General features: G+C 53.1%; 1 protein-coding gene across 2 annotated transcripts in view; it reads right to left on the bottom strand.

Moving 5' to 3' along the window:
* The window catches only part of PIK3R6 (phosphoinositide-3-kinase regulatory subunit 6), a 37,141-nt gene that overhangs the window by 5,415 nt on the left and 4,777 nt on the right, over window positions 1–26,949 (bottom strand). Inside the window, exons 2-17 of one of the 2 annotated variants that reach the window (XM_082441387.1) lie at window positions 22,358–22,441; window positions 21,665–21,756; window positions 20,925–20,993; window positions 20,321–20,453; window positions 20,107–20,176; window positions 18,918–19,101; window positions 14,151–14,316; window positions 11,929–12,015; window positions 9,771–10,194; window positions 9,384–9,462; window positions 8,609–8,731; window positions 5,846–5,956; window positions 4,517–4,607; window positions 4,142–4,212; window positions 3,559–3,649; window positions 2,254–2,363 (exon numbers count right to left, since the gene is read on the bottom strand). In XM_082441387.1, coding sequence (XP_082297513.1) covers window positions 2,254–2,363; window positions 3,559–3,649; window positions 4,142–4,212; window positions 4,517–4,607; window positions 5,846–5,956; window positions 8,609–8,731; window positions 9,384–9,462; window positions 9,771–10,194; window positions 11,929–12,015; window positions 14,151–14,316; window positions 18,918–19,101; window positions 20,107–20,176; window positions 20,321–20,453; window positions 20,925–20,993; window positions 21,665–21,756; window positions 22,358–22,441 — 1,985 coding nt within the window. Of the gene's footprint in view, window positions 1–2,253; window positions 2,370–3,558; window positions 3,650–4,141; window positions 4,213–4,516; window positions 4,608–5,845; window positions 5,957–8,608; window positions 8,732–9,383; window positions 9,463–9,770; window positions 10,195–11,928; window positions 12,016–14,150; window positions 14,317–18,917; window positions 19,102–20,106; window positions 20,177–20,320; window positions 20,454–20,924; window positions 20,994–21,664; window positions 21,757–22,357; window positions 23,404–26,949 lie in introns of those variants that run through there. The other variant, XM_082441386.1, reaches the window with a different exon arrangement.

Here is a 26,949-nt window from a genome sequence, read left to right on the forward strand (position 1 = left end):
CCTTCCCTGGACAGACCCCCTCCCCCACATCCTCTGCTGTAGCTCCTCTCTGAAGTACCTAGATAACAGTATCTGATGCACATTTCCTGAGTTGTTTTACAGATGCTAAAACCACCACCAAACGGAAGAAATTAACTACTTGATGATCATTAGAAGGTAGCCCCCAGACCTACTGGCACCTAAGGATTGATAATGTTAACCCCTGTGACACCACCCTGTTACCTCGCCATCAGCCAATCAGAGAACTGTGCACCAGCTGATCACATACACTGGGACACCCTTCCCTCACCTGGCCTTTAAAAGTGCTTTGCTGAAACCCATTGGGGACTTTGGTGGTTTTGAGCACCAGCTGCCCTGGACTCCTTGCTTGGCACCCTGCAATAAACACTGCACTTTCCTTTGCCACGACCCGGTGTCAGTGTATTGGCTTTGCTGAGTGCAGGCGAGAGGACCCAGGTTTGGTTCAGTATCACAGATACCCCCGTGTAAAGTGCATGCAGGGGTGACCAGAGTTGCAGATGGAGAGAAAGAGGAACCAAGCTATGCAACACTGAAGTTTCTCTGCCCTTCTGCCCTGGAGAGTAGGAAATGGTCGAGGGATTTTAAGCACAGAGTCATGTGTCCGAGTTCTATTTTAGAAAGATCACGCAGGCAGAGGTATGGAGGGTGGCTTGGAGAAGCGCTGGAATGACATTGGGGAGACCGGCTGGGAGGCTGTAGAGTTTGTCCAGGAGAAGGGGGTGGATGAAGGTCTGGCCCAAGGGTGACCAATTCGTCCCAGGAAACCCCTTAGTCCCTGGCAAATTGGGACAGATGGTCAACCTCACTGGACCACAAGAAGGAGGATGGAGAAGAAGGGAGAGGTGTGAGAGTGTTTGAGAGAGAAAACCAGTGGACACGGGAGGTGAGAAAGAGGAGGCATCTGAGCTGATTCCAAGGTTTCTGGGACAGGTGACTGGTTAATGGTGGTCCCGCTGAATGAGAGACAGGACACAGGGGAGGAGGGGATGAAATAAAAACAGCCGCTAATACATATATAGCTCTGACTTGGCCAAGCACTCTTCTAGAAGCTTGACACGTCACCATCATTTAATCCTCACAACAACTGGATAGGTAGGTACCATTATTGTCCCCGTTTTCCAGATAATGAGACTGAGGCACAGAGAGCTGGAGTGACTTGCCTAAAGTCACGTAGCTGGTAAATGACAGACCCCAGATCTGAGCCCAGGCAGTCTGGCTCTAGAGAGCTCTTAACTACTAGAAAGCACTGGCTCTGGTTTTGAATATCTTGAGTTTGGGGTGTCGTGGGACACCCAGTCATGCTAACTTAGTTGAATGCAGGAGTCAGACACTCAGGGATGAATGTCAGAGCAGGAGATAAAGGTTTGGGCACCCTCAACAACTTGGACTAAAGCCATGGACGTGGTTTTGAGAGTCCAGGGAATAAGAAAAGAAGTGGGCCATGGACTGAGGTGGAGAACAGTAGCTATTTAAGGAATTGGCTTAGGAAAAAGAGTCCAGAGGAAAGGGTTGAGTGATGCCAAGGATCGGGACGAGGTGGAGGGTCACGACGGCGCAGCAGCCCTGACCTGCATGGATGCAGGATATCGCGGAAGCACTCAGACACCTGGGCGTCAGACCGAGTAGGCAGCTTGACCTAAAGGTAGTGTCTGCCTGGCAGGCGATGTGGGGAAGTCAAGGCTGTCTTGAGAACGTGGTTCAGGTATGATCATGGGCTCCAAGCCCAGCCGAGTAGGGCAGTGAAGTCCAGAGAGGCCATCAGATAGGGAGAAAATGGGCGGGTCCTATGTCTGTATCAATAAGGGACTCTCTATGAGTATCAGTAAGGGTCAAGGCAAAGGGCAAAGGGTGGTGGTAGGGTGATGAGGTTGAAAGAGCTGGTTTGATATGGTCAAAGGCTGGGCCATTGCTGTTTGGGAGTCTGGCTGCTGTGTGCAGGGGACGCCAGAACTCGGGTGCATTTTGTACTATCTGGGTACGTCTTAGGTCCTCAGATGGTCCAGGTGGAGGTGGAGGGCGGGGCCTTAACTCTTCCAGCGCCGTACTTATGCCAGTTGGTGCTCAGTATTTCAAACAGACTGACTGGAAAGCGGATTCTTTCCAACAGGAAGACCCACTTCAACAGCAAAGGCTCAGAAGAGTCCATTCCCCCTTCGCTGAAACCCTCCCCCTGGGCTCCCCGCCACCTACCCTGCTTGAATCTCCCCAGTTCTCACTCTACCCAGTACTTACAGAGAAGGACCTTCCTGCCAAGTTGGAGGTCTTGACAACCTCTGTCACGCTAATATTCAGGCATGTGTGGTCTATATCGGGAGCAGCAGTTGGGGGGCAGTGGGTGGGCCCTGAAAGTGGGAAGAATGAGATGGTGGGTGAGGGGCTGTGAATGGGCCTCTAGGGAAGTAGGGGAGCTTGAGATTCCACCTACTAAGAAGGACATGAACCCACCTTGACTACCGCCCCGCCCCCTTTTAACCCCTCCCCACACCCTGCTCAGCCCCTACTTCCTGACTCCACCTTGGTCCTCAACAAGCCTCAGTTCCCTCCAGATCATCCGTCTCCCTCCCCTGGAGAATTCACATTTCTATATCCTGAGGCGTAGCAGCCATCACCAACCTAAATCCTTTCTTTCACCTCCTCCTGTACCCGTCTCCAACGGGAAGAAGTTCTTCTGAAGCTACTGGGCATGCTCAGAATGGCAGGAACACCTAGCCCAGGATGGTGTGTAAGACAGATGGAGGGCATCTGTCCCAACATGTTGAGAGGATTTCCTTGACTTTCCTCACAGTGTATAATGTGTCAAAAATCATTACTGTGTGACTGCTGCCCGGCTTGACCCCTCCCTGCCGATGAAGGAGGGTTCTTAGAGATCCAAGAACAGTTCGGATAGGACTGTGTGATGGAAAATTTGGAGGAGATTCAGGAGTTAGAGCGGGGGTGGGTGGGGTGGGAGTTTTGTAAAGGAAACAGAAGAAATCAAAGTTTAACAATAAGGGCTGACGCTACAGTTTACTACATGCACATATGTTAGTATCTTGTCTCTATTTTAGAAATGAACAAACAGGTAGAGAGGTCACAAGTAACCCGAGGTCACACAGATGGAAACGTGGCAAAGCTGGGCTTCGAAGCCTGCCCATCTGGTTCTAGAATCTGTGCTCCTGACCCACTGCTCTGTGACCGCCTCTTAGAGCTGTTGCCAAAGTCACACGTCTCCTTCATGTACACGAGGCCAGGTACACCCCTCCGCGTGGTCCCTCCACCTTCCAGCTCAGGCTCATCCGGCGGCAGAAGCATCACCCAGTGCTGCTCGATGGTGACCAACCTGAAGGCCAGGCGGGTCCTCACCCGGGCAGCCTGGCGCCCAGCTCCGGGCCCAGCACGGGTAGGAGTTCGACCACGTTCCGTGATCCCAGGGACAGGGAGGGAGGCCTCCTTCCCCTGGCTCACCCCGTCTCCTCTCTCTCCGCCCTCTCTCCTCGCCGCCCCAGCTTTCCCGTGCATGCCCTTCCCTCCCTCTGCTCTGCGTGCCCAGCTCCCCACCTTCAGTGTCACTGGCTGGAAGGGCCTTCAGGACCAGCCCAGCGGCCCGCAGGGAGACGGTGACCTCTCGGGTGCGGTGGCTGAGCAGGGCCTGGGGAGGGGGATGCAGGGACAGAAGGGGGTCCTCAGGACGAGGTTCACAACACCACGTCACCAGCCCCGCTTCTGTCCCCTTCCCCCCATCCCCCGCTTCCCGCCCCTGCCCTGAGTCTTGGCCGTGTCACTAATGTCCAGTGAGGAGCCAGAGGACGCAGGCTCAGAACACTCAGCCCAGGGAGCCCTTCAGCCTTCCAGACCAAGGACTACGCCCCCATACATCGGGTCAGCTAGCGAGGAGGGTATTTTTGAGCAAGAGGACAGCGCCTTGTTCCTTAGGTCAGATCGCCTCCTTGGCTGTGTGGAAGGCCAACTGTAACCTGCTCATCCCTGCAAAACTCCCTGGAGGCTGGGAAACTCTGGGGGCAGCCACGAGAAAAGGGCAGAAGTTTCCTCTGGCTCTATCTGCTCCCCCTGACGCCCCTGACATCTGCTTCCCTCCAGCTGTGCCTCCGGGCCACCTGCTGACCACGCCACACACACTGACCTTCTGGTAGCAGATGGAGAGCTCAGCCCCTGGGCCCTCGGCCACGCCCCTCCTCCTGGGTGAAAGACTATCTGCAGGGAGCGAGAAGAGGCTGAACGAAGGCGGGAGGTCCCCGTCCCTCCCGCCCTGGCTCCCCACCTCACTGAGGTAGAGCTGAAGCTGCATCTGTCCCGGGATGGAAAGGCAGCACCTCGGGGGGGCCAGGCTGCCCTTCAGTCTGGGTGGGCTTGGAGGGGGCAAAGCACCCCGGTATTCAGCACAGGTGGGACGGGGGTTGGGGGGAACCATTAGGTGAGAGGTGGGAGGACTTTCTGGAAGTGGGGCTTGAGGAGCTGAGTCAGGGTAAGCTTTGGGAAAGGGGAGACAGATGCTCACCTCTGGGGAACTTGGAGTCTTGGATCTTGACTTTGAGCTCGGTGAGGAAGATGTCCTCTGCAGGGTCTTGGCTCAGGTCACTGAAGAAGATCTGGAGGGAGGCAGGGAGGAGGGAGGTTGAAGGAGGCCGTCCCCAGCAGAGGCAGCTCCCCCCTAACCCCCGCAGCCCGGGATGCGGGGTTTTAATCCAAGTGCCCTCAAATCTTCCCTGTGCCGACTTCCTTGCCCTTATCTTCCCGTATCTTTTATTTTTCTACTCATTTGAATTCTCACAGAAACCCTGTGGTGAAGATTACTATTCCTATTTTAAATGGTTGCCCCACCTCCTACATTGCACGTGCCTTCCAGAAAGGAGAAAGGCTTGTGCCAATTGAGACGGCCCCACCTTTTCTTTCTTTCTTTTTTTTTTTTAATATTTCTTTCTGTCTTTATTTAGGCTGCGCTGGGTCTTAGTTGTGGCACGGGGGATCTTTAGTTGCGGCCTGCGACTCTTAGTTGCGGCCTGCGAACTCTTAGTTGCGGCATGTGTATGGGATCTAGTCCCCTGATCAGGGATCGAACCTGGGCCCCCTGCATTGGGAGCGCGGAGTCTTAACCACTGGACCACCAGGGAAGTCCCTATTCCCATTTTAAAGATGGGGAAAATGAATGTTAGAGAGGTAGAGGTACCCGCGATCACACAGTAAGCAGGTGGAGGGACCAGGAGGCAAAGCCATGAACTTATTACCACCTCACCATTGGCTCTAACTTTACACCCACTGCACCCAGCCAGTCCCACACTGACCCGCTCTTTGGTTTACACACACACACACACACTCACACACACACACACTTTATGGTGTTAATAGCAGGAGATTCAAAGATAAACAAAGGACAGTCTCTTATCTCAGGGGACTCAGAGTCTTGGTGGGGAGGGACAGGCATCTGCAGGTACATGACAAAGTGGCAGTGAGGTGTCAGAGGGATGCCCAGGGCATCACAGGGGCACCCAGGAGAAGCACCCAATTGGGCTGAGAGGAGCAGAGGTGAGGGCAGTTTTGCTGTAGGACGTGAGGGTTGGCAAGGATGAAGGGGAGGATGTGAGGTAAGGGAGAGAACCTTCCACATGAAGAAGACCTGCTTCTGCTTGAACTTGAGGCCTTAGGAGTTAATAATTATCTGACTCATCCAGAGAGTAAGAAGAGAAAGTTAACAACCAAGAATGTCTGGATGAGTTTATGACTTGCATCCTGGCCCCCTGTTTCCCTGGAGCCAGGGTATTTAGGTTGTGGGGTCCTGGGGTCCAGCAGGCTGCCATGGTCTCCTTGGAGCCCCAGGTGGGAAGCTTACCTTGACTGCGTAGATCTGGAAATAGATGGGTTGGGTGCCCATGCGAACATAGTAGGTGATGGCATCCAGGATGAAGGGGTCTACGGTCTGGGACGTGTCCAGGGAGAGAGGCTGTGAGTGAGGGAGAGGTACTGTCTTCAGCCAGCTTCCTCCATCCTACTGTGGGAGCTGCCACTTTCTTCCTTTTTTTTTTTTGGCCATGCTGCATGGCTTGCAGAATCTTAGTTCCCCGACCAGGGATTGAACCTGAGCTCCGGCACTGAAAGTGCTGAGTCCTAACCACCGGACTACCAGGGAATTCCCACCACTTTCTTAACAGAGAAACTCCAAAGCCCCCATGTGCCCTCTGTGATACACTAACCCAGCTGGTCCTTCAACAGTCCAAGCCTTTCCCACCACCCAATTTCTGCTCCTAATCAAAAGATGCCTGTCTAAATCCCCATCTCAGGGACTCTGATTCATTTCAATCACACACAGACATATTGGGCAGCTCTGTGTATAAGGCGCTGTGCTGGGTGCTTGGGGTAGACAAGATGCTTGAGAATGTAAGTAATGATGAGAGGAACTGGAGTGGGTTCTAGTTTGCATTAGCTACTCACTAGCCAGGTAACCTTGGGCATGAGAGCTGGAACCAGATGATCTGATGTCTCTTTGAGTTCTTGTGGCATCTGAATATATTAATATATGAGCTAATGTTTACATGCTATTGGGAAATGACTAGTGCCATGTCCTACAGGCCTTCCCCAACCCCATATCATTATAAAGCATAATGGGTTTTTCAGGTGAACAGAACGTCTATATAATGTCTGATAGTATCAGAGTTGGAAAGAAGCTCAGAGTATTTCACCCATATCCAATCTTATAATATCTCTTCTAACTTTCACATCTGGTCTATTGAAATCTTGTTCCTTTCAAAAAGCTCACACTGAGGAACTATGAACTTATTCTAATAGTGCTGCCATTGTTCACACTATTTCCATTTTCTTCATGTGGAACTGCTTTTGGAGTAAGTGTAAGGGCCACATAAATTGTTAATTATAAGGGAAAAGAGAGCAGGGGAAAATAAAAATCCTACATGTGTCTTGGCAGGGAAAAAAGCTACCAACAAAAGAGTATAAATGAGACCCTGCATCAGATGTTTCTCCTGTATCTTCCAGGTTTCGAGGAAAAGGTATTTTAATACCCAGCTAAACGGTCTTTCATATATAGGCAAAGACATTTTCAGATAAGTAATAATTCAGAAAAGATGCCTACCTCGAATATCTTTATTAGAATATAAGAAGATGCCCTAATCAATCAGGCAATGAAGCAAAATGTGGCCAGTTAGAAAGTAATTATGTAAAAATCAATAACTTCCTTTTATACTAGCAGTAACTACTACCCAAATATAATGGGAGAAAAATCCACAACTGTAAGAAAAAACTATCAAACATAAGGAATAAATTTAGCAGGAAATGGGTAAAATCTATATGATGAAAACTGTACAACTCTCCTGAGGGAGATACAAGAAGACTTTAATAAGTGAAGAGTTATACCTCACCCCTAGAGAGTGTAACATAATGTGCTAAAGATGTTAATTCTCCAAATTTCAATCGAGATCCCAAGGGAATTAAAAATAAAACTTGACAAAGGGATTCTAAAACTTATCTGGAAAGATAAAGAAACAAGACTTTCTAAGTCTGGAAAGTTTTGAACGAGTAATGGGGTAGATGTACCGTGCCAGATATTAACATTAAAAAGTGCTAATTTATACAAAAATGAATAGATGAATCAGAAAGAATAGGTATCCAGAAATCAACTCAAGCATGTGTGACAATTTAGTAAATGATAAAAGTGGCATTTCAAATCGATGGGGCAAGACGGTTTACGCAATAAATAGCTTTAGGACAACTGGCTAAACACTTGGAAAAAATAAAATTACATACTAAAATTAACGGCAGAGAGGTTATTTAAATGTAAAAATTGAGACCATAAGATTGTTAGAGAAATTATCAGTAAATATTTACTTAATCTTGGAGTGGAGAAGGCCTTTCAAAGCATGGCTCCAAAGGCAAAAACCATAAAGGGTAAAAATATTGAAATTCTGTAAGTCAAAGAAAACACTCTGACAAAATTGATAGGTGAGTAAAAAAGTGGGGGGAAATGTCTGCAGCACATATGACAGCAGAAAGGGAAGGCCTTTCAAATCAGTAAAAGATGAGCTCTCCTTGCCCCCTACTGCTGCCTGGGGTAGGGGATTGGCACTATGGCTTGTGGTCAAGAGAACATGCTCTGGAATCAAGCTGCCTGATTCCAAGCGGGACTCCTTCTGTTACTTTGGGCAAGTGACCTAATCTCTTTGTGCCTCAGCTGCTTGGTCTGTAAAATGGGGATGCAGTGGCAATAGCGCTTGTAGACAGACAAGAGTACCTGGTTGGTAGGGCTGCTGCGTATAAGTGCTTAGAACACTGCCTGGCATGTGGCAGTGCTCAGGAAGCATGAACTGTTGCAGTTGGAGAGAAAATAGCACAAGAAACTCACAAGAGAAGGCATATAATCGGCCTACACACTTAAGAATGTTTTACTTTATCTTCTCCATAGCGTTCCCGTAGGTGCCTGGTATGCGCTCCAAGTGAATTCCAGCCACTAGCTGGTTAGGGCTCCTCTTCTGTAGCCCTTCCTGCCTCACCCCTCATGGGGCTCCCTGGGCTGACTCCTGAGGTCAAGGGTCAAGAAAACACCCCCTACCCCCTCCCTCCTGCCCTCCTACCCTCGCTGCCCTACCATCTCTGCCAGCTTGCGGATGGCGGGGCACAGGGTGTTGACGACGCTCTCGTACCACGGGTCTGCGCGGCCCAGGAACGCAGCCAACTCTCCGAGCTCTGAATGCCTGGATGCTGTGGGCTTCTGGGGACAAAGGGACAAGGGGACAGGGCAGACCTGTCAGGCCCTCTCTGGCACTCTCTTCCTACCCGGAGGGTCCCCAGATACCAGTCCCAGGCAAACTAGCTTTGGGAATGTGGCCAAATCACTCAACCTCTTGGGGCGTCGATTTCTGCACCATGTGAAGACTTGTTTTACACCTGAGATGAAGCTGGAATCCCCTTCCCTGAGGATGCCTGCCAGGGACACTGAAAAATGATCATCAGCCTTAAAAGGGGAGAGACAAGTATTGCCTTGAATTTAATGCTCTCCAATCAGAAGCAGAGTGGGCAACAGAAATGAAAAATTGCCAGTGCGGCTTCATTCCCGGCCCCCCAGGAAGGGTGGTGTGTATGTGGGTGAGTGTGTGTGTGTGTGTGTGTGTGTGTGTGTGTGTGTGTGAGCCCCGTTTGAGAAGCTTGCCATTAATTCCATTAGAAAAGCAAAACGATGCTCCCAGTGAGAGAGCATCTCTCTCTGGCCACATGCAGCCCCCAGGGCCCACATCTGTGGCTTCTGGGACAGAAGGCCTCCAGGTCTCTCCCAGCACCACATCCTAAGGAAGAATGACCCCAGTTCCTGCTCCTGACACCTTCCATCTCTTCCCCCATGTCCCCCGCCCCCCCCATCCAGCCACCTCAGGTGCCAGCACAGGGATGTAGTAGAGCTGCAGGCTGAGTCTGGGGGTGAGGCAGAACTTCTGGGTCTCTCGTTTCCTGGCAAGGGGGAGCAGAGCACAGGCATGAGGACCGGTGTTTTGGCTTCAGACAGACTTGGCTCCACATCCTGGCTCTGTTATTTATTATCTCTTGATTCTGGGCAATTGACCTACTCTCTCTGAACCTCTGTTTTCTCATCTGTAGAATGGGTGCAGTAAAGCAGGAAGCTGGGTGCGAGGGCAGGGGGAGCACTGTGCACCATCCTCTGCCCTCCCACCCTGGTCTCGGTCTCCTGAGCACCCCCCCCCACCCTTCCATCCTTCACCAGCACAGGCTGGGCCCACCTGTGCCCCTCGGGGCCCTACCTGAGGCTGTGGTAGGCCCGGGCCAGGCGTCCCAGCATCCGGTCGTCCCCCAGCACCAGTACGCGGGCCGTGTGCAGCCGGGAGACCCCAGGCAGCAGCTCCCTATCCCCGCTGGGCCTGCCAATCCTCCGGTGCAGCCCCGGGGGCCCATCCCAGCTGCCGGGCATCAGGATGTCCGGGGGCCACACCCGCTTCTTGATGCCCCCTTTGCGCTGCAGCCCGGCTCGCTCCACCTCGGGGCTGCCGGGTGTGGGCGGCTCGTCGGCCCCCCAAGGAAGGTCCCGCTCGATGCCGCTGTCGGTGGACAGCACGGACGCCCGGGCCAACTCCCGGTCTGGCAGGAAGCCCTGCAGATCCAAGGCTTCCAAGTCTGCACTGAGGCGGAGCTGGGATCGCAGGCGCAGGAAGAGCACCAGTTCCTCCCCTGGGATGCGGAGACAAAGGGGACCGTCAGGGCAGAGAGGGGACGCGAGGCTGGCAGGGCCCCACCCTGGCAAGGCCGGTGGTTCCGTGTTTCCCACACACCGTTAGCTGAACAGAAGCCCCATGAGATGCTCCGTGAAGGAACAGAGGTTCTGTGGCCAACAGAGACTGAGAACCCCACACACTCCTGCCACAAGTACACATCTTAAAGGCTCTGAGAAGTCCTGTAGCAAAGAAATCAGCTTAAAGCAGTGCCTCCTGACTCTGGAGCCCTCTTCTCCACATTTGCTCATTAGCAACCTCCATTCTCCAGCTCCCCTCCAGTTTCCCCCGGGACACAGATAACAGAGCATCAGCTCCTGGCTTTTCTGATCGACCTTCATTTTATTGCTCATGAGGAAACTGAGGCCCCCAGGGAACTGAGTCCGTCTAGGGTGACCCAGCACGTGAAAGGACGTGTGGGCCTTGAACCCGGTTCACCAGTCTGGCACTTCCCACCACAACCTGCCGCTCTATCTTCCCCCCTCCCTTGAGAAGAGCCAGGGGGACTGGGGGACAGACATCAGGGTGGAGGGGGAGTGTGGGCAAGTGGGCCTCTCTAGAAGGCCCCCTCCTGCTCCGGAAACCATAACTTTTTTGTGCCTGCCTCCTTCTTGGGGACATGTATTGTCTGTTGGCATCATCGTGGCATGTGGCACTTTCTAGACACATGTGGCCAGTGGCTAATGCACGGAGTGTTCTGACATAGAGAAAATGTATCCTCTTTTCAGATGCTGCAAACAACTCAGGGAACAAGGAGCACACACAGATACACAGGCGGACACACAAAGACACAACACAGAAACACACAGACACACAAAGACACAACACAGACACACACAGACACACAAAGACACAACACAGACACACAAAGACACAACACAGACACACACAGACACAACACAGACACACACAGACACAACACAGACACACAAAGACACAACACAGACACACACAGACACAACACAGACACACACAGACACACACAGAGACACAGACGCAGACATACACACAGATACACAGGCAGACACAAAGACACAACACAGACACACAGACTCACAAAGATAGACACAGGCACACACAGATACACAGGCAGACACAAAGACACAACACACACACACAGACGCACAAAGGTAGACACAGGCACACACAGAGACTCAGACGCAGACATACACACAGAAACACAATAAATACACATAGAGATAGACACACACAGTGCACACACAGACGCAAACATAAAGACACATACACAGACACACAAAGACACAACACAGACACACAGACGCACAAAGATAGACACAGGCACACACAGAGACACAGGCAGACACAAAGACACAACACAGACACACAGACGCACAAAGATACACATAGGCAGGCACACACAGAGACACAGGCAGACACAAAGACACAACACAGACACACAGACGCACAAAGATAGACACAGGCACACACAGAGACACAGACGCAGACATACACACAGATACACAATAAATATACATAGAGATAGACAGACACAGTGCACACACAGATGCAAACATAAAGACACATACACAGACACACAAAGACACCTGCACACACACCAAGAGACATACAAACACACACAGATGCACAGACACACACACACACACACGCACACACGCATACACCACTACTTCCAGCCCCCTCCCCCCGGAGGGGTCAAAGGCACTGCACTTACAAAGCTGCTCCTCATCGGTCCATAGGTGGAAGGTGATATGGGGGCTGGGCAGAGGGATGCTTGGCAGCCGGGCCTGGGGGCGGTCACCTGAAGGAAGGCGCAGGCTGTGGCCACCACAGAGGAGAGGACTGTGGGATTCTTCTCTGCCCTCGCCCCACCCCAGCTCCTGTGTGGGACCTATGGGGGTGGGTGGCAGAGACCCTTGCCCTCCCGTTTCTGGCCCTGTCGAGTTCCTCTGCCTCTCTGCCACCATCAGCTCATCCAGGGCCTAACACATGCCCAGGAATGCCTAGCAGCTCCCAGTTTCCTGCAAACTTCCTAGCTGGGCCTTTAGGACCCTTCACAAGCCAGCTCACTGCATCATTCCCAACCTTTTTTCCCTCCCCCCGCCCCGCTGCAGCCATACTGCCTTTCCCACTGTTCAGAGACATCCTGGCCACATGCAGACCAGGGGAAAGGCCTCCGTATTTCTCAGGGCCTCCTCCAGGAGCCTGCACACAGTAGATGCTCAATTAACGTTTGCTCCTGGTGCTGAAAATAGTCACGGCCAAGTACGAAGGGCAGCAGGAAGCCTGCATCCAGGGGAGAGACCAGGGCCAGCCAACCCCCCTCTCCTCCTTCCAGAAACCTTCCTGACACTCCAGCCCGGGAGTCATCCCCTCTCCAGACCTTATTGGCTGCCCACTGGGCACACCTAACATGTAGCCTTAGGATTTAACTTCCACATAGCACAGCTCCCTCCTGAACAAGGCTGCCAGCTTCCTTAGGGGAGAGCAACCCACGGTCACAGAACACTTACTGCTGTTCTCACCACGCCCGCAGTGCTATCATCTCACCAGGTCCTACCAGCAACCCTGGGGCACAGGTAATATTATCTTCACTATAGAGGAGGAGTCAGGGGCACAGAGAGGTTAAGTAACTGGCCTGAGGTCACACAGTAAGTGGCAGAGCCAGAATCTGAGCCCAGACAGCCCAGCTACAGAGTCCATGCTTTTACCCATGACACGGTGCCCATAACCACTGTCCCATGCTGCCTCTCAGCAGCAGGGGCTCAACGCGGGTGCTGGCTGGCCATTAAGGTGCGCAGGGCAAGTCTGGGCGGGAGGCAGGTGCCTGGATGTGTCTGGGATGGTGGGGGCAGCCCAGACTGGTCTTGTCCTGCCCACGCAGATTTACTGCTGAGTTAACAAGTGGTACCCAAGGAGAGCAAAGCCAGATTTGCCCCAGGGTTTGGCCCAGCTTTGGGAGGGGAGAGGCTTCATGAATAGACATTTCCATGTGGCAATCAGAGGCAGTGTAGAATATTAAAGCAAAATAAGAGGAAGCTGAGAAGGAGGAGGAAGTTTTAAGTAGGTGCCCAACCTGCCTGCCTCACCCTGACTTCTGCAGTCTCCACCCCACCTGGGGCTGCCGAGGTCAAGCCCAGGGAGGGCTGGCACACTGGTCTCTGCCCATGGTTTCCAGTCCTCAGGCAAATGCTGTGTACCTATGGGTGCACCGTGTGTTCGGGGCATGCAGGCTGACGAACTCCATGGGTGCTTTGAGTGGCCATGAAACAGGACACAAATCAGAACCGTCCTCCAATAGCCAGAAAATATATGTTCCAGACACTTCTCTGGGCTCTCTGGAGTTTCTGCAACACACACGGGCTTGCTTCCCATCAGTGTATGGCATTGTCTTATAAAAATGCAAGCAGAAAGGAAGCGTTGGAATAAAAATCTGTGAGACCAGATGGAAGTGATGTGGACTCAGATGCTATTTTGGATGCTGTTTAGAGGATCCGTGGACCATTGGATCCCTTGGTTACTATAGTATAGTGGTTAAGAACTAGACAGCCTGGGTTTGAATCTCAGCTCTGCCACTTACTAACTGGGTGATCTTGGGCAAGATTTATAGCCTCTTTCTAACTCTGCTTTCTCACCTGCAAAATGGGGTTAACGCCTTCTACCTCATAAGTAGTCTACTGTAAGGATTAATTGATTTAATATATGTAAACTGCTGAGAACAGCAACTGCGGTATAGTAGGTGCCCAGTAGGTGTCAGCTGTTATCATGACCCTAATTACCCACCTTCTAATTAGCCCGGGACCTTCAAGCTCTTGGGAGCCGCTGTGTGTCCCACCCAGCTTCAGCCACGCGCGCAGACTCGGAGCGGGTACAGCGCCGGTCTCTGGCGCCCCCTGCAGGGTACCCGGACCGCAGCTCACCGCGCCTGCTGCTTACCGCCGCAGCGCCCCCTGGTGGCCTCCGCCGGCCCCAGCAGCGAGCAGTAAATCTCCTCCAGCCTCTCCAGGTGGCCCTCCCGGCTCGGGCTGGGCTCGCTGGCCATCTGCTCCACGGCTGCCACCACGGCGTGGAAATAGCGCTCCAGGGCGCGGCGGGAGCTGGTCTGCAAGGGAGGAGCATCAGATCTTGAGTGCCGGCTCTGCATCCACCCACCCCTGCTCCAACGCCAAGCCTGCAGGTGCACGGACAGCCCAGTGGCACCTCCCCTCTGCCCGGGACTCTGGCAGGAGCTTCCCCATGAAGGCCTTCCCACGTCCAGGGCTCCGCTCCTGCCCTGCCATAGCTGTTGCCCGATGCCGCCTGCAGTTGGGGGTCCCCTCGGCCCCTCACACCGTGGTGTGGGGGAACAGCTGGTGCCCGGCAATGTCGGGAACCCAGGGGGCCAGGGATGGCCTCTGGCGCCCACCCTCCTTGGAATGTCACTAAGTATCTGGATCACTGTTCTGCCATCACTCGGATGTGAACTCCAGGAAGGCAGCAGTTTTGTCTGTTTCATTTACAGCTGCATCCCCAACACCTAGAACATCTGCTGGCACATAGTAAGTGCTCAATAAATATTTGTTGAATATTTCCTAAACGTCCGTCTCTCCTATACTGCCTTGACATACCACCTATAAATCATTATTTTTCTTTAAATCATTGCACTTTTTTGGTTCAAAATTATTTCAAAAGCAAATTTTATATTGCTGCTCTAAGTAAAACAGCTAGTGTCACTTGTCATAAGCAGAAAATAACTAAGATGAATATAATGGTCACAAAACTCTATTATTAAATTCTAGTCAGGTACTATGGCCTGCCAAGGCTTTAGAGCTGGAAGCTTGCTTTTTTTTAAAAAAAAGGCAGATTAGCAAGCGTTCAAGAGGTTAAGGTTGAAGCACCAAGCTGAGCCTTTCTCCTTAACGCAAACAGGCTTTGAAGAGCTTCTCACTCTCTGAGTTTCACCATGCTCTCCAGCACCGAAGGCTCCTGTCTCCATGGGTACCTCTCTGACACCTTGAGAACTCCCCTGGATCACTCTTCTCTGGCTGTGTCCCCTCACCCCACTCACCACCGGCTAATCCCAGCTCATGACTCAGGATGCAGGGCCCAAACGAGTGACACGGGCAGGCACAGCAGGGCTTGCTCTGATCTCTTTTTTTGTGCTAGGGGTCCGCTGAGCAGGGTCTTAACTTCCTGGGCTAAGGGAGAGTGGGTCATTCTGACTAGCTAGGGCTCCAATAAATATCTGCTGAATGACCAGCTGAATGAACACGAGCAATGAGAGGGACAAGGTATCAGAGTTGGAAGGGGCCACAGGAACCATCTCGTCTTGTTGCTTCATTTTATAAATTGATTATAAGTGAATTAATTAAATAGTTATCAAGTACCCACTAGGTGCCAGGCACTGTTCTAAGTGCTGGGGTACAGCAGTAAACAAAACAGACAAAAATTCCTGTCTGCATGCAGCTTATATTATAGTGTATCTCTTTGTGTGTGTGTGTGTGTGTCTGTGTGTGTGTGTGTAATAATAAACAAGATAAGTGAAATTTATAGTATGATAAATAACAGTAAAGTGATGAAAAGAAAATAAAGCAGGGAGGGAGGATGTGCAATTTGGGGGAGGGGCTGAAGTTTTAGATAGTGACCAGAGGAGCCTCACTGAAAGGTGACTTTTGACTAAAAGCCTAAAGGGAGTGAAGGGTCGAGCCGTGTGGATACCTGCCACGGGGCAGCCCCACCTGGACACCATCTCTAGCATCCAGAACACAGAGCAGAGTGTCCAAGAGCCGGGTTGTCCCAGGCGGACCTCCCAGTCTCGAGACCTTGTCAGATCCTGTGGACACGTGGGGAGACCAATCTATGCCCCCCGCCTCCTACCTGGGCCTCGGACCAGGCCCTCAACAGACAGGATGTGGGCTGGTGGCCAGATAAGGCCTACCCACCAGACCGTGGTTGGCTGGGCCACCTCTCCCAGGCCCCATCGGTCCTCGAGCCGGCAGGTATGACTGGGAACGGCATCCCTAAAGCAGAATTCCAGATAAGGAGGCTGGGGTCTCAGGAGGCGGGGAGCCCCAGGCCGGGCTGAGATCTAGGAGCCCCAGCACCCAAAAGGGGAGGGGGGCTGCCGGGGGACCACTGAGGACCCCTTAACTCCAAGCTTCCCAGGGTCTCTAACTTCAGATCAGTGACGCATTCCCTGGGTCTCTCCTGGCTCTTCTTTGGTCCCTCCCCCCCAATTCTCTTTTCACAACAATGGAGACTCAGAGCCGTGAGCTCCGGATAAAGTGAGGTGGCGGAGGGGGCATAAGATTTTGACTATGCTTAAAAAAATACAGCTTTCACTTTCAGCATTTCTTTTTTCTATAGCGAAATAGTGCACGCATCAGACCCATTAATTTCATCCCTGAACCCCACCCCATTCTTGACCCAGCACCTCCCAATCCTACCCCATTCCTGATGCCCTCAAACCCAGCCCAGCCTCACTCCCAAGCCAACCCCTGAACTCCAGCCACATCCAGCTCGGGGATGGAGTGAGGCTGGGGATCCTCTAATGCCTGCATCACTGAGAAACAAACATCAATGCGCTTAAAATGTTAGGGAACTGTTGACCAAACCCACCCACTTTGGCCAGGCACGCTGATCACTGCTTGCCTGAGCTGTCTCACAACAGGAGGTCCCGAGAATTCAGGAGGGGCCAAAAGAGGGAGGAGACGACCAACCTCCCAGAGTCCTTCGCACTGGAATCCACCTTGGCTGAGAGATACGCCACCAGGAAGGACCCTGAGTCAGACTATGGACCAAGCAAGATGATTGGCCAGAGACAACCCGGAAACTAACCCCATCACCACAAAACCCGACACTGCAAGCCACGTGGCAGAGCAGTCCTCCTGGGTTCCCTTACCCTGCTGCCCTCCGCCTGGGCGCCCCTTCGCAATAAAGTCTCTTGCTCTGTCAGCACGTGTGTCTCCTCGGACAATTCATTTCCGAGTGTTAGACAAGAGCCCACTCTCGGGCCCTGGAAGCGGTCCCCCTTCCTGCAACACTTACATGTTTGACACTGTTGTGTCAAAATGGCGCCTTGACCATGGGCTGTTTGGTGAGCCAGAAACAATCTCCAGAGCCGCAGGTGGCCACACAGGGGCTGCCGGGTCAGCTGACAAACTCTGCTCAGGAAGGCAACTACCCTCCCCCCTTCCCGAGAGCCACGGCCAAGTGCGGGGAGAGGGGACAGTAGCCCATGTTAGGACAGACACATGAGACATATTAGGGGCCATAGGTGCCTGTGCTAAAAGCAGCCTGGGGCTTAGGTATGAGTCGGGGGGGGGACATTCCTCCATCACGCGTCTGTGTGTTGTGAGCCCCCCAGGGGGCTGTTATGGAAGGAGGGATGTCCCAGATGGTGGCATGGGGGAAGGGAGTCAAGAACCCTCAGTGGGTCCAAGCAGGTGGGCAACCACAAAGGAATGGTGTGGATGGTCCTTTTAGAGAAAAGGAATGACAGAAAACGACCAACATGGTTTAAGGAGGAACCCAGCCGCACATAAAAGACACCCATCAAAGGAAGGATCCAAGACCTAGGGCTCAGGGCGTGGAGAGTTCCAGATGGAAACAAGAGCAGGAAGGGCAACGGCTCCAGTGCATGTTGACGGGCAAAGCGGGGTCTGAGACTTGGGCTGGAGGAAGGACAGACACCCACTTCCTGGGGCAGGACGGGCAGGGGATCGTGGATCCCTCGAGGGCATGCCCCGTTCTGGAGCCGGCCCCTCCTACGGCACCACAGCCCTGAGCAATCCTCCAACCCCGCTTCCCGCAGGGCAGGCGCCTTTCCTCCTACTGTGCAGACTCCGACTGGCCACACTGGCATTCTCCCCCACCCAGGAAATCCAGCACCTGGGGCCACCGCGGCCAGAGAATCTGCAACCTGCTGCAGTCTTGGCTGTGGACAGGGGTGAGGCTGAGTCAGAGAGAAAAGCGAGGAAATAAGCGGGCAAGTGTTGGAAGCAAACTAAATGCCCACAACAGGAGCAGGGGATAGTTAAAAGAAATAGAAGCACATTCATGAGAGAGAATTCTCTGCACCAGCAGAAGCACATGTTTTCTAAGGAAAATATTTCCATATGGCCTATTTCCAGTGGCAAGGAAAAATAGATATTATATATATGCACATAGAGAGGCAGTATATAAACTGTATACAGAGTCTGATAGCTCAACTGTTAAAAAGGAGTGGGGCTGCGGATGGGGCTGGAAGGCGACTGAACATAGGCTTGAAGTCAGATAGACCTGGGTTCAAATCCAGGCACAGCCACTTCCCATCTGTGTCACCGCAGGTAGGTTATGGGCTTCTCTGTGCCTTTGTTTTGATAAGTACATACAGTTCACAATGTTGTGATGAGAATTTTTTAAGGTGATACCTGTAAAGTGTTTAACACGGTGCCTGGAACACAGCAGACGTTCAATAGACGGTGGCTCTTATGATGATCACTGTTGTTAGGAAACAACAGGAAACATACCAAACGTTAATTGCTAATGTGTGTGGGTAGAGGGGTGTGAGTGATTTTTATTTTCTTTCTTGGCTCTTCTGCATTGTTTTTCAAATTTTCCTTAGTGAATGTGTCTTTATTTTTGGTTTGGGGAAAAAGGTGATATGGAAACCGGAGAAGGGGGAAGCCGAGGGGAGTGAGGACTGGTACGGGGGGGTGGGGGGAGGCAGGGCAATGACCTCACCTGCAGCTTCTTCTGCAGCAAGCCTGCCTCGCAGGCCTCCCCCAGCGCCGCCTGCAGGGCGTGGGAGACCACGTGGCGCATGCAGGCCTCTGGTGTCTGCTGCCCCTGGGCCGCCTCAATCTCCAGCAGCAGGGCGCTGCACACGGAGGGAGACACCAGCTCAGGATCCACGAAGAGGAACACTCTGAGGGCAAAGGTGGGGGGACCGGGAGCTGATGAGGAGGACCATGGGGAGAAGGGCCACTGGAGGGGCACCCTCAGAGCCTTGCAGCGCCCGCCAGCCCCCACCCCAAGTTATTCACTTCCTCCAGAAACGGGAGCCTCAAATTCAAAGTTCTATTGGGGGACAACACTAGGGAGTGGTGGGGACTGCAGCACAGAAGAGCAGGGACGGCCCTTCCAGGGGGGCAGCTGGTCCCTCTGGGTCCCTCTCGTGTCAGGTAAGTTCCAGCTGAAATGCCGCTCCCTCCCTCAGCGTCGTGGCCCGTTGACCCCGTAGCCCTCTAGGAGGGACCCTAAATCCTGCCTGCTGAAACGAGCTCTGAACCCTAAGTGAGCCCCTTCTTCTCTCATCACCCTCAGCACACCAGAAAACCAACCTCGCCCACCCTCTCTTCTGTACTCAACTGTCATTTCAACCTCTCCAATGCCAAGTCCTCTGGATCCCTTCCCCTCCCTGCACCCTCCACGAACACAGAGCCCCAGGCTACACCTTTCAGTACCAGGCGAGCAGAGGTACCTGCAGGGGAGGATGCTACGCACCCCCCGCTCCACCCCCGACTCCATCAGCCTCTCTTCCCAGCACGAGCAGTGGACGTGTCCTCAGTCTTACACACGCACAGATGAAAGACCCCGGATCTCATGGTGTGACTGTGGCCTGAATTATTGATATTCTAGAGGTGCCTCTGGCTGCTTGATGCAACGCCATGGCCAAGGGCAGAACGGAGGTGGAACCATGGACCTGCAGAATGGCCCAGTGCTCGTGTCCACGTTCTGCATGTGAGCGGGCGAGCTCTGAATCCAGCCCAGGAAGAAAGTCCTAACTGCTTTCAGGGATCTCCAGGGAAGGACACGCCCCATCCACCCTGAGGGCGTCCGCTGCTGGACCAGTGCCATGGGTGGGAGGGGCTCCTCCCCATCCAGCCTCCTCACCTGTCCTGCGGGCAGCACCCTGGCTGGGGCCACTCACCTCTCCCGGTAGGGGTACAGCTCACTCGTCAGGTTCTGCTCGGCAATGACCAGCCTCTGGTACAGCGTCCCTGCAGGGCAGACCACTTCAGCCAACCAGCGTCTGAGTCTCTGACCCCCATTCCCTACTTTCCCAGAAGGTGCTGGGGCTTTTGAGCTCCCTGGAATCCCGGAGAGGAAGGCAAGACCTTGGGCGGAGCTGGAGCGGCTCTTACCTGGGACGGCCGTCTCCGTTTTCAGCCTTATGGCGCAGTCCAGGGCGATGGTGCAGTAGGGGGCGGGCAGGGTCAGCAATCTCGTGCAAAAGGCATAGGTTCTCCGGTGGAGCTCCTCTGTGATGCCCGTGGCCTGGGTGAGAGGGAGGAGTCAGGGTGCCCAGAGCCCTAGGTCTCGAAGGGTCCTGGGTGGGGCGGGGTGATGGGGGGCGGTGGGGAGAGCAGCCAGACCTGGGCTCACACTTCCCTCCCAAATCTACACCTTCAGCCTCTTCTCCCAGCATCTCTAGGACATCTCCCCCTGCACACCACATTCAGGCTTATCAAGATGGAAACTCATCCCCATCCTGTTCTGCCAGCAAGTCAACTCCCCTCGCAGCCCTTCTGCTCTGTCGGGGTTGCAGATTTACCGCCACTACCTCCCCAATGTCATCTCTTCGTGTATCAGGGCGAGGGCAGGGCTATGGGGAGAAGCCAGTTAGGGGCAGGTGCTCCTAGAGCTCCTCTAGGCTCGCTCGCCAGGCGGAGACCACTTGTCTCCTGAGCGTCCAGCCCCGTCACCCGTGGGTCACCCCGACCCCCTTCACCCTCAGTCCCCGCTCACCTTAGTGAGCACGTACATTAGAGTGTGCAGCAAGGGAATGATGACATGCCGGGCGTCCTCACTTTCTGCCTGGAAAACAGGAGATCACAGGACATGGACGGGGCTGGGGGTCGCAGGGGTCTCACCACATCCTAGTGGGAGATGGGGCGGAAGGCAGTGTCCCAGCAGGCCGAGGGGAGTGGAAAAGGGCCACAGCCTGCCCTGGTAGAAGAGCCGGGCGGGGGGGAGGGCGCACAGGTGCGGGAGCCCAGGTGAGAGGGCGTGGGGGAGGGGCGCAGGGAACTCCCTGGGGGAGGGGCGGCACTGTCTCGGGGGAGGAGCCGGCAGCAAAGCGACAGGCGAGGCGCCAGCTTGGAGGCTCCCTTGAGGGCAGCGTTTCCCAAACCTAGAGCACGGGGTGGTGTGGAGGGTAATTATGAGGACAACTGTGAAAATTTTTAGTAGTTAGGCATTTACATTTACAGGTACTTTCCATTTCTGTCCAGTGATACGGGATTTCTATTTACGGTCGTGTTGTAGAGATCCTTTTTGAAAGACGTTAACTCAGGTCAAAGAGTGGGAGTCAACGTAAAGATAAAATTGCTTATAGCAAAGTACTGGAGAGGGAGAAATACGGTAGAAATCAAACGACCAAAGTGTGTGGGGACACGGGGCGGATGGGCCCGAGTGCCCAGCGGGAATGGCCCCTCTTCCTCTCGTGCCCGTCGGCCCCCCCACCCGCCCGAAGCCCGAGGACTCACCTTCTCCAGTTCTCTGAGCAGGATGCGGACCAGTGCCGGACTCTTGCCGGGATCTCGCTCGACCTTCTTGTGCAGGGACCATCTCCACATGCCTGGGTCAGGAGAAAGGGGTGCCCAGCCCAGCCAGGCGGGACGGGGGGGGGGCCCTCTGAGAGGAGACCCCTCTGAGCAGGGCCCTGAGCCCGGGAGTCCCAGGTCTGACCCCCGCCCCGACTGCCAGGTGCTGGGCTCCGCGCCCATCGGGGGGCTTCTCTGATCTGCAGCCCCCGTGGGCGGTGAAATCCCAGGGCAGAAGGGAGGGAGGCGGGACGCTAGCGGGCACAGGTGTGTGCACGTGGCTTCCGGAGCAGCGACGTTTACAGCTCAGCACCCCAAGCCCCGTTCCTGGGGGTCATGCGGGCCTGGAGTGCCAGGGGACTTTTATTTGCAAGGCAAGTTGGAGAAGGCGGTTAAGAAAGAGGGCGGCAGACCCCCGATGGGCTGTGCCACAGTCCCTGGAGGCTGAGCCAGGGGGCAGAGAAGGCCTTCTGGGTCCTTCAGGCTCCAAGGATTTCCAGGAGGACGGAGGCTTGGCTGGAAGCCACTCATTCTGTGAGCTCCAGGCTGGGGCGCTTTCCCGAGAACACGTGGGCAGAGTTGGCTGGGCTGGGGTAGGGGAGGCAGAGAGAGCGGACGACGGCTGCTGGCTCTTACCTTGGTTGCTCGGCAGGGCAGGGGCCTGGGCGCTGAGCTCTCGGAGCAGAGCGAGCACGCTCCGCTGGAGGTCCAGATCCACATCTGGGCAGCAGGGTGGGGAAGCTTTGAGGCCAGGAGCCCCTGGCCTTACCCTCGCTCCCACCTCCACTCTCCCTGAGAATGTCTTTAGCCTCTTCGCCGAGCCTCAAGAGGTGCCCGGAAGTAATCAGCTTAGAGCTGGCAGCCTGCATCCCGGCCAGGACTGCAATACAGCCTTTCAATCAGCACTTCTGTGTTCTTTGTAAAATCCACATTCCCCAGAGTGCGGTACGTATATTGCCAGTGACATGCGAGACAATTTTAGATGGTACACAAACGATTCTAAAATTTGAGTAATTATGCACTTATTTTCATGTATAGAAAAAATATATAACTAGTTCCTCAACTAGTATGAAGCTAAAATTTAAAGCCAAGTTAAAGAAACATATCAGATAAATACCAGGAGGTGACAAGAACTCTCTTCCTGACCAAACTTCACTCAGGATCCTGGAAGCCCTGTTCTCCACTAGGCCCTCAGCCTAGCCCCTGTCCTGTCTTTGGTCTCCAAGCCCAGTTTTAGCAAGAATCCTGCTGTCAGTCGATAGAAGTCCCTCTCCTTGATATCTGATCAAGTTCTCTATTCCCCACCTTTGATGTGTAAGTCCTTGACCTGCGTCCAGCAAGAATCCTGTTAGGTCAGTTTAGTAAGAATCTCCCACCCCTGAGGTCCCCTCTTAGGAATTTTCCATCCACTGACCCCTCGCTCTGTTTGTTAGCTGTAAATCCCCAGCTGTCTTTGCCTTATTCAGAGCAGAGGCCCATCTCTCTCCTCTATTGCAATAATCTTGAATAAAGTCCTCTTTAGGGTTTAACAAGTGTCAAAATAATTTTTTTCTTTAACAGCAGAGCATTGACATTGCCGAGCGGTGGAGGTGGGTACACGAATCAGTAACTGACATTTGGAAAGTACCTCACTGATCTCCCGCTACAACGAGTTTGAGGAACCAAGGAGCTTTGTGCTGTTGGGCTGCCGAGGCCACACCTCCCAGCCAATAGGGGCAGCAGCAGGAATTCTAAAGCCAGCTCCTCCTCGGGAACCTTTGTTGGTGGTTGACTCTGGCTCAGGGATTCCCCAACCCAAGACCCGTCAGTCTAACACATTTCCACCCAACCCTTCCTCCCTTCCTCCTTCCTTCAGAGTCAGATTTTCATCACGGTCTGAGCGCTCGCTCTCCCAGCCCTCACCAGCTCCCTCTCCATTTTCTGTCCCGCAGGTGTTTCCCCACGTGAAGCCTTGCGTGTCTCATCTTGTCCTGCTGTCTGCTTCTTAGAGGATCTGGACCAACACAGGAAGTACGGGAGACACTCCCTGCACCATCAATTCCCCTTTATGATCAGCTCCAACCAAGAGGATGTTTTTACAGGCGAGGGTGCAGTCTCTTGTTGTCAGACAGTACAAACCACACGCCTCAGAGGTTCCCCTTTTGCCTTGGCGGTCAGGAAACTTACAGCCAAAGTGGGGCCCCGTCTCAAAAGTCAGCTTATCTCAAGTGACAGAGACCTCTCTCTCCTTTGCTCCTTTTCGGGTGCGCTTGCTTCACGTTCTACTAAACATATATCTTAATTGCCTCAGATTCCTTTGGAAATAGGTAGGGTAGAGAGGACAAATCTAAAAAACCAGCAGGTTGCAGGCCAGGAGTTAGAATTTGTTTAGGTCAAGGCACCCCATGCCCTGGTGCTCAGGGACTGGCCCTTCCATGGCTCTGGCATGGGCCCTTGCACGTCTGCTGGGGCCACCCAGCATCTCTGAAACCCTCACTTTCCTCCTGCCTCTCACTTGTCCCCCCTGCCCAGACCAGGTCCAGGTCTGATCCTGAGTCTCCTTCAGGCTCAGAGCGGGCAGGAAGTGGGCAGGTGTTACAGCGCACGCTTGCCCACCCGGCCACTCTGTTGGGCAGTGCAGCATCTCCCAAAACTGGCAAAGAAATTATTTAGCCTGGCAAGAAGTCCTGTCACAAGCCATCCTTCCATCTACCCAGCTCCACCTGGCATGAAAATAAATGAGTTAACGCAGGGTGAGTTATTAAAAAATAATGCTATGTCCTATTTCTTCTTTCCTTCTTTCTTCCTTCTCCCCTCCCTTCTTCTGCCCACCTCCTCGCCATGGACTACACAAAAGACTTAAAACTGTGATAACTGTGATTTCCTCCCTGCCCCCTCATTAGAAGGGCAGCCAAACCTTTGTCTTCTGAGTCCTAGGTTCTCCTGCTTTGCAGAGGGAGTTAACTTTTTATGTTTCAGAGAAAAATGGAGAAGTTAAACTCTGCCAGTAGCCCCGGGAGACAACCCCAAATAAACTTTGTTTCCAAAAGTCTGGGCAGCTGGAACAAACTCTCAGGCTTTGGTCCACATCTGGCTTGCAGACGTGTCTTGTTTGGGCTTGTAGAGTGTCTTGGGAAAAAAAAAAAAATTGAACTAGCTGCCAACATTTACAAATCAGGAGATTTTGCATAAAAGTTCGGATTTCTGGCATCTCCTGAAAGTCTGTCGACACTGGGCATACATTCTTTTTACATGTGACAGTGACAGGGGCTGGGGAACAGCTGCCCCTTGAGACAGGGCACAGCTCCCCTAGGGCTTCAGAGTGGTCACTCTCCTTGTTTCCCTCACTTACATCCTCTCCCTGGCCCCTTGACTTTGAGACCCCTGGCTGTCTGATTGACACAATCAAGCTGGATTGTCTCCAAGGGATGGGGGTGAAGGCTGCTGCTTATTTAAAGAGGGGAGTGGCAATTCAAGGGTGGAAGGTTGGATTCCCAAGACTGTGAGGGCACGAGGGTTATGGGGACCCAGGAAAGAGGGAAACCAGGGTTGGCTGGGACATAGCTGACCGGTGGTGGCAAAGATCTCAGATGAGGGCAGCTAAGCACTAAACTCTGTATGCTTGAGTGCCACTGCTGTGGTCTCCTGGGCCACCTTTGCCAGAGTACAAGAATGTCCCCAAAGGAGCCCCCTGTCTCCTTATGGACCATGCAAGCTGTTCTGGGGGCTGCAGCCATAGTGGACTGAAGACCACTGACACTTCCCATCATCCAGACTTTGTAACCCCTGGGCTTTTCACAGGATCCCAAGGAGAGGAGGGAGGTACTGCAAGTGAATGACATTGGAATTTGTACTGACCTTGGAAAACAAGAGCTTGAAGCTGGATTTGATATATTTGAAATAATATTTCTCGTGCCTCAAGTATCTCAGGGTCGTTTATACATGATATGCAATGTCTAACAGCATTCTTGATCCAAAACAACCACTAAATAAATAACATTCAATATCCACCCCTCCATCCAGAAATAGGATATAACTATCAGGTGTCCAGGTTACTATTAACACCTAACATTTAAATAGCACTTGAGGGCCTCCCTGGTGGCGCAGTGGTTAAGAATCCTCCTGCCAATGCAGGGGACACAGGTTCGAGCCCTGGTCCGGGAAGATCCCACATTCCGTGGAGCAGCTAAGCCGGTGCGCCACAACTACTGAGCCTGTGCTCTGGAGCCCACGAGCCACAACTACTGAGCCCACGCACCACAACTACTGAAGCCGGCGCGCCTAGAGCCTGTGCTGCGCAACAAGAGAAGCCACCGCAATGAGAAGCCCGCACACCACAACGAAGAGTAGTAGCCCCTGCTCGCCACAACTAGAGAAAGCCCACGCGCAGCAACAAAGACCCAATGCAGCCAAAAATAAATGAATACATTAAAAAATAATAATAAAATAAATAGCACTTGAATGGTATACACAGAGAGTCTTATGTAGGCGTAGCAAGACAATAGTACGTGTTCATCAAACCAAGTTCATTTTTGTCGCAGGCAGATGAGAAGACTACATTTCCCAGACTCCCTTGCGGTTTGACAGGAGCCATGTGACTGAGTTCTGGCCAATGGCACGTGGTGGAGGTGGTATGTGCCACCTTCAAACGTGGCCATAAAACCCTCCTCCCTGAGCTTGGAATATATATGTGGAAGATGATGGTGCCCCGAGGAGAAAGAAGCCTATGTCCCTGAAAGACTGTAGCCCAGATGGGGTGGTGACATGAGTAAGAAATAAGCATTTGTTGCGTTGATCTGCTGACACTGGGGTCATCTGTTTTGGCAGCCACTGTTCTCTGACTCAGGGACACACAAAGTGTGTCCCCAGTGTGTTGTCTCATTGGATTCTGAGCAGAGCCCTGTGAATTTGGCAGAACAAATACTGTTCTCCCTGTTTTGTGGAATCTAGATTAAAAGTCGCCCCATATTGCCTCTCCAACCACAGAAGGTCAGACTCAGAGGGACCTTGGAGGCTGGCTCTCTTCCCATTTCCCAGAGGGGGAAATGAGGCTCAGAGGGGAGAGGCGATTTTCGCAAGGTCACAGAGCTTTTTGTTGGAGGAGAGCTTTCTGTTTGCCAGAATGCACTTCCTCTAAAGCGGTCATCTTACTCGTGACCATTCACCTCTTTACTGGGGAAAGGGAAGAGGGGATACCCAGGTGAGACTGTGAGCATGTGTCTACCTATGTGCGGCTGGGGCTTGAATGC

The sequence above is a fragment of the Balaenoptera physalus genome, assembly GCF_965194825.1.
Source record: "Balaenoptera physalus genome assembly, chromosome: 20".
NCBI classification, from domain to species: Eukaryota; Metazoa; Chordata; class Mammalia; order Artiodactyla; family Balaenopteridae; genus Balaenoptera; species Balaenoptera physalus.